Consider the following 6,855-nt stretch of genomic DNA (forward strand, 5'->3'; position numbering starts at 1 on the left):
AAAGCTGGGGGCATCACGTTGCCCGATTTCAAGCTATATTACAAAGCTGTGATCACCAAGACAGCATGGCACTGGCACAAAAACAAACATATAGACCAATGGAACAGAATAGAGAACCCGGATATGGACCCTCAACTCTATGGTCAAGTAATCTTTGACAAAGCAGGAAAAAACATGCAATGGAAAAAAGACAGTCTCTTCAATAAATGGTGCTGGGGAAATTGGACAGCCACATGCAGAAGAATGAAACTCGACCATTCTCTAACACCATTCACAAAGATAAACTCAAAGTGGATGAAAGACCTCAATGTGAGACAGGAATCCATCAAAATCCTAGAAGAGAACATAGGCAGTAACCTCTTTGACATCGCCCACAGCAACTTCTTTCAAGATACATATCCAAAAGCTAGTGAAACAAAAGCAAAAATGAACTTTTGGGACTTCATCAAGATAAAAAGCTTCTGCACAGCAAAGGAAACAGTCAACAAAACAAAGAGGGAACCCACAGAATGGGAGAAGATATTTGCAAATGACACTACAGATAAAGGGCTGGTATCCAAGATCTATAAAGAACTTCTCAAACTCAACAGCCAAAAAACAAATAATCAAGTCAAAAAGTGGGCAGAAGATATGAAAAGACACTTCTCTGAAGAAGACATACAAATGGCTAACAGACACATGAAAAAATGTTCATCATCATTAGCCATCAGGGAAATTCAAATCAAAACCACAATGAGATACCACCTTACACCAGTTAGAATGGCAAAAATTGACAAGGCAAGAAACAACAAATGTTGGAGAAGTTGTGGAGAAAGGGGAACCCTCTTACACTGTTGGTGGGAATGCAAGTTGGTACAGCCACTTTGGAAAACAGTGTGGAAGTGCCTCAAAAAATTAAAAATAGAGCTACCCTATGACCCAGCAATTGCACTACTGGGTATTTACCCCAAAGACACAGATGTAGTGAAAATAAGGGCCATATGCACCCCAATGTTCATAGCAGCAATGTCCGCAGTAGCCAAACTGTGGAAAGAGCCGAGATGGCCTTCAACAGATGAATAGATAAAGAAGATGTGGTCCATATATACAATGGAATATTACTCAGCCATCAGAAGGGATGAATACCCAACTTTTACATCAACATGGATGGGACTGGAGGAGATTATGCTAAGTGAAATAAGTCAAGCAGAGAAAGTCAATTATCATGTGGTTTCACGTATTTGTGGAACATAAGGAATAGCATGGAGGACATTAGGAGAAGGAAGGGAAAAATGGGTGGGAAATCGGAGGGAGAGATGAACCATGAGAGACTATGGACTCTGAGAAACAAACAGGGTTTTAGAGGGGAGGGGGGAGGGGGGATTGGTTAGCCTGGTGATGAGTATTAAGGAGGGCACGTACTGCATGGAGCACTGGGTGTTATACGAAAACAATGGATCGTGGATCACTACATCAAAAACCAATGATGTATTGTATGGTGACTAACATAACATAATAAAATTAAAAAGAATAAATTAATTAAAAAAAATAGTGTGTATGGAACTTCTACCTGAACCTTACGTCTTTTGATGGATGAGGTTATCTACTCTTAATCTAACTTATGGAAGAAATATTTATAAAGATCAAAAAATGTCTCAGGAGACACTGTGTACTTCCTGGGACTCAGAAAACAACCTCAAGTAAAAAAAAACAACAACACATTTTCTTAAATATAAATGACTTTAGGGGCACCTGGGTGGCTCAGTCATTGGGCATCTGCCTTTGGCTCAGGTCATGATCCCAGAGTCCTGGGATCGAGCCCTGCATCGGGCTCCCTGCTCGGCGGGAAGCCTGCTTCTCCCTCTCCACTCCCCCTGCTTGTGTTCCCTCTCTCGCTGTGTCTCTCTCTGTCAAATAAATAAATAAAAATCTTTAAAAAAAATAAATAACTTTATAAAAGATCAAATTAGAGTTTTGAATTGCTTCTCGGCCTTTTGACTAAGATCAAGTGTAGAGTTTTGAGCAATACTTTTTTTGGAGTTATGTATGTTTTTAAAGGACTATTTGAAATTAGTTGAGACATCATTTAAACTTTATGTTATTTCTAAATGGTTTTTATTTCCAATTTGTGCTTATAGAAACAAGTATTATTTCTGTTCACTTTCTTCCTTTTAAATTTTTGTCATGACGTGCCAGTTTTGCTGATTTGTATGTGATGATAATATTAAGTATAGAGCAAAGAAAAGGTGTTCATAAATTACTGGGAGACAAATTTGATTATTTAAAAATTATGAAGCTCTTATTTTTAATGGAAAAACTGTTTAAACTTAGTAAGTTAGATTATGGTTATTTTGTAAACAATTTAAAAATGGAATTTAAAGACAAGCTAAAATGTTTTTTTCCCGTTTTCTAGCTCGTAATTAACTTGTTTCAACAGCAGGGAAATTGTCCTTTTTAATTTTTTTGGTTGTGACAATATGAATAGGTTCATGTAATATAATTATGTAATATTGTTATTCAAAACTTCAATGTATTTGTTCTTAACATTACTAGATTCTTTTTCTCATACCTTCAAAAAAAAAAAAACAACTAAAGTTTGAAAGTGCAGAGAACTTTATAAATGCACCGTAAGAGTCAAAGAGCTCTTGAAAGAAATACGCTGTCTGATTTTGCTGGACCTGAAATAATTTATGCTATATGTTACAGCCAGCCAATTACAGTGTTTTTCCATGAGAAACATGGGAATTTGTATTTAATATAGATACCCAACTCCCCAGGCATTTGGAAGCATAAAGCTAAAATCAAGGAAAAGGAGCATTGGATACAAATATTTTTACATTTTTGTTCATTTCTTTGCTATCACTTTTTAGGGCCACTGATGGCGACTCAATATTCCTTATAGTCTGTGTATTTCTGGGACTTGACATTAATTAGTCCCAGGAGTTCTTGCAACATTTTATGGGCAAAAATTTATCCATGGCACTTACACAGTTATTATGAAAGAAACATGTATATTTATAAACCCTAATATTTATAAAGTGTTTGCAGAGAATATTCCTAGTCAGTCTTGACACTGACAAGTGAAAGGGATGCCATACCTTTGCTTTTCTCAACTCACAAATCAAATTGGCTCATATCTAAGATCATATGTATATGCATATGTGTGTGTATATGTATATCTATCTCTACATATAGATATAGATGTCTACACACATACAAGTTGAGTACAGGCTACCCAGCTCTCAGCTCAAAAGCTCATCAAGCTGGAATGTTTTCACCTATGTCTCTAGCAAGGACCCTATAAATTTGGGAGGAACTATGGGTTATATCAGACGGACCCTGGATATTAGCTATGTGGATAAGGGACTTCTTTGGAATGAGAAATGGGTCACCAAGTTTTTCCTATTCCATCACTAAGGGAAGAAGAAGGAACTATATATATACTTTGTGTGATGCCATTTTTGATGAAGATGCTTAGAGCAGTCTCAGTCTCCTTGTTCCTCCCAGTTACTTAAATGAATCTCACAGCACTGGGTACCATCTGGGTGTACCATTTTTCAGTGTCTTTAGTTTGTAACTTATAGAGGAGGAAACTAATACAAATAAAGGTCTCTAAAGAAATACTTTACCCAGTGCTTGGCCTATTGGTATCCTTTAGGTCATTAAGTTTACAGTCATTAGGTCATATGTCATAATTCATTGTATCTAGGATATCAATTGTGAGATGCACCAATTATATTATGTACCCTTGAGAAAGAAAGACAGTGCTATTAATTACAATATGATTCATCATCAATTGTAAGACATGCTCTGATTTCAGAGATTTTAGTGGAAAATGTACATCTTAGGCTTTATGAAATTAAAGTATTTTCGTGTTTATTTAAATCATTGGGTGATATGGTACTCAAAACACTTTCTTTGGGCTTTATTCTTGATTGTTTTTTTTTATTCTATGTTAATTACTTGAATGTTTTCCCAGTAAATTTCTTTGATCTGTTAATTTCAGTTTTGGCTGCTTATAATTAGCAATTCCCACTTGATCACAGGAGAGGTATTTTATTTTGTCTGAAACAAAGCCCAGAAGGATATTCCATAGACAGTCACAGTCACTGATTCCTCTCTGTTCCCAGTGCAGTTATCTTGTCTGAATTCCTTGCATATTAACCTTTATTGGGACACATTTCCAGTCCTTTTTTGGAAAGGGATGGAGTATACGTTATGATGTTAAAAAAAAAAAAAAAAAAGCAGTCTTTGGAAGGTTTAAGTGATGGTGTTTCATAAAAAAGTAGGTTCTCTAATAAAAATGGATGTTTAATTTCTAATGGTGGAAAATTGACTTCCCTGTTTCTGTCTGCAGTGAGGATGTCAGATCAGCTAACATTATTGCTGAAGAAAATGATGTGGCATGCCTAGTTATAGATCGAGAGTGAGTATGCTGATGTTGTCGGAGAAGGTAGGCTGCGGCCACCTTTGAAGACTTGGCCTTCTGTTACTCCAAGGACCCATCTGTCTTCTCATTCATCACCACTTAGAAATGCTGGCCAATCCTCAGCTGCGAGTACATTCTATTAAAATTCATGGGGAGGAACTGGGCCTTCTGATCTGAATCTCTCTGGGGTAGTGGTAGATGCTTGCAGGCTAAATATTTTGTGTGCAAAGTTTGTACATAAATATCAATGATAGACTGATTTAAATGCTTCATCTTCCAGAGGAATAAGCTTATTAGTACTCTTGGATTTTTTCCCCAACACAATATAGTGAACAATTCCATAATTTATTTCTAAAATGCTCTAAGCAGTCAAAAATTTTTTTGAATAAAACCTATCTCTCTTGAACATAATATAAAATAGCCATTAGCTCTATGTATTTCCAGAGAAGGTTTAATTTAACATTTATAGTAAGTTGCAAGTGGTGTGTGTTAGTATTAATCTCTAAATGTCTCAGGTTGTTTTTCAGAAAAAGTCTTACCTTGTGTCCTTAATTCATTTCAAATCATATTTGAATCTGGCCCTTCGGGTCTCTCATTAATCAGTTGTAGGTTTACTGATTTTCTAGATATAATAAAGGAAATTCAAATATACCAAAGCTAGGCCATTGTCTAAGAAATGTCTTAGTGTAGTCAAAGAAATAGGGCATACTCTTATGAAATATTAGCAAAAAATAGTAAAATGACAAGAAATATCACAAGGGAGTATGTAGTTGATTGCTAATTGAACATAAAATTCATACTGAACATAGAATTATGGAGATTTAGAACTGGAAAGAACTTTAGAATATTTAAAAAATCTTTGTATTATGGAAAATTTCCATCTATTAAAAAGCAGACAGGATAGTATTATGAACCCCATAATGCAAGTTCAAAAATTATCAATTAATGCCTTATCTGTATCACTTTGCTACCCTCTCCCTGCCTTCCCCATACTATTTTCAAGCAAATTCCAAACATAAAATTATTTCATCTATAAATTTTAGTAGCATCTCTAAAAGATAAATGTTACTTAAAATACATGACCACAATAACATTAACACACCCAGTTAGCAATAATTCTTTTTTATTTATTATTTGTAATCAAGATATAATTGATACATAACTTTAAATTACTTTTAGGTGTGTAACATAATGATTTGAAAGATGTATATATTGCAAAATGACCACCGCAGTCAGTCTAGTTAGCATCCATCACCACACATAGAACAATAATTCTTAATATCACTTCAAATTATTTTAATCTCTCTCTCATGGATAAGAAGAGGAAGTCCCGGATCGGTAAAGAGTTGCCCCAGCATTGCCATCTGTGATGGAGCACAGATTTCTCTCAGAGTTCTTTCCACTGTGCCATTTGGCTCCCATAGCATGTGTTCAGAAAGAGGAGTGGGCAAGGTTTTTTTTTTTTAGGTGAGGAAATGGTGCTTAAAAATTAATAGGAATTTTTCAGGCAAATGGGAAATGTGGAAGTCTCTCCAGGTGAAGTATAACTTAAAAACAAAGGCATGGGGGCCAGAAAGTGCAAAATATGTTCAGATAAAGGTAATCTTTGGATGCCAGCTCACAAATGGAAAATATATTGGTACAGTATTGTCCTGATAATGCATTGTTTTGTGTATGAGTTCATTAAAAATATATGCATGCACTAAATAGCATTAGCTGTGCAGTAGAATCTTATAAATTGCTCTGAAACTCTGGGACTAAAAATATGACAAAAAGGAAGAACTCCTTTCCTTTTTCTTCATTGTAACCACACAAGCAAGTTTTTATACAATATCTCATGTATTCATAATCCCCAAAAAGGATGCAAGGATTTTGTAGAATTTATATATTATTTGGAAGTTTATAATTTTAAAATGTTCCATTTACATGTATACAGCTAAGATTCTGTAGTGTACAGAGAGCCTATTGTATTAGGCTTGAGACTTAAAAAATTACGTGAATTTATTCTATGGGTGAGAAAAGCTGAATATCAGGTATGACCAGGTTGACCTACATCCTGGATTTCCTGGATAGTTCTTGTTGTCCCAGCATATTTGTTATTGGCACCACCTTTCACTCTGAAAAGTATTCAGCTTGAATGGCGAATTATATCATCATAGTTATGACTAATAGACTGGGTTAAGATCCCATGATAATTCTCCCACAGTACCCTATATACCCTTATATCATCACATTATACTTAATTGCTTTATTTAACATCTGTCTTCCCAGTCTTCTGTAAGCTTCATGAGAACAGAAACATTTCCTTGTTCACTGCTTTTGCAAGGCCAGCAAATGACCTAGTCCTTGGCAGACGGGAAGGGCTCCACGTGTTGGCTGAATAAAGGGCACCATCCTTGCAATGAAATGTAGTGACTGAAAGCCTTTGGCTCTTTATTTCTTCTTTC

The 6,855-nt window shown here is 35.4% G+C and overlaps 1 protein-coding gene across 1 annotated transcript in view; it reads left to right on the forward strand.

Moving 5' to 3' along the window:
* PRKG2 (protein kinase cGMP-dependent 2) overlaps positions 1–6,855 on the forward strand; it is a 104,649-nt gene that overhangs the window by 55,162 nt on the left and 42,632 nt on the right. Inside the window, exon 9 of the mRNA XM_021702362.1 lies at positions 4,337–4,405. Within this exon, the coding sequence (XP_021558037.1) occupies positions 4,337–4,405 (69 nt within the window). The remainder of the gene's footprint in view (positions 1–4,336; positions 4,406–6,855) is intronic.

This window comes from Neomonachus schauinslandi, chromosome 2 (genome assembly GCF_002201575.2).
Source record: "Neomonachus schauinslandi chromosome 2, ASM220157v2, whole genome shotgun sequence".
Classification (NCBI taxonomy): domain Eukaryota; kingdom Metazoa; phylum Chordata; class Mammalia; order Carnivora; family Phocidae; genus Neomonachus; species Neomonachus schauinslandi.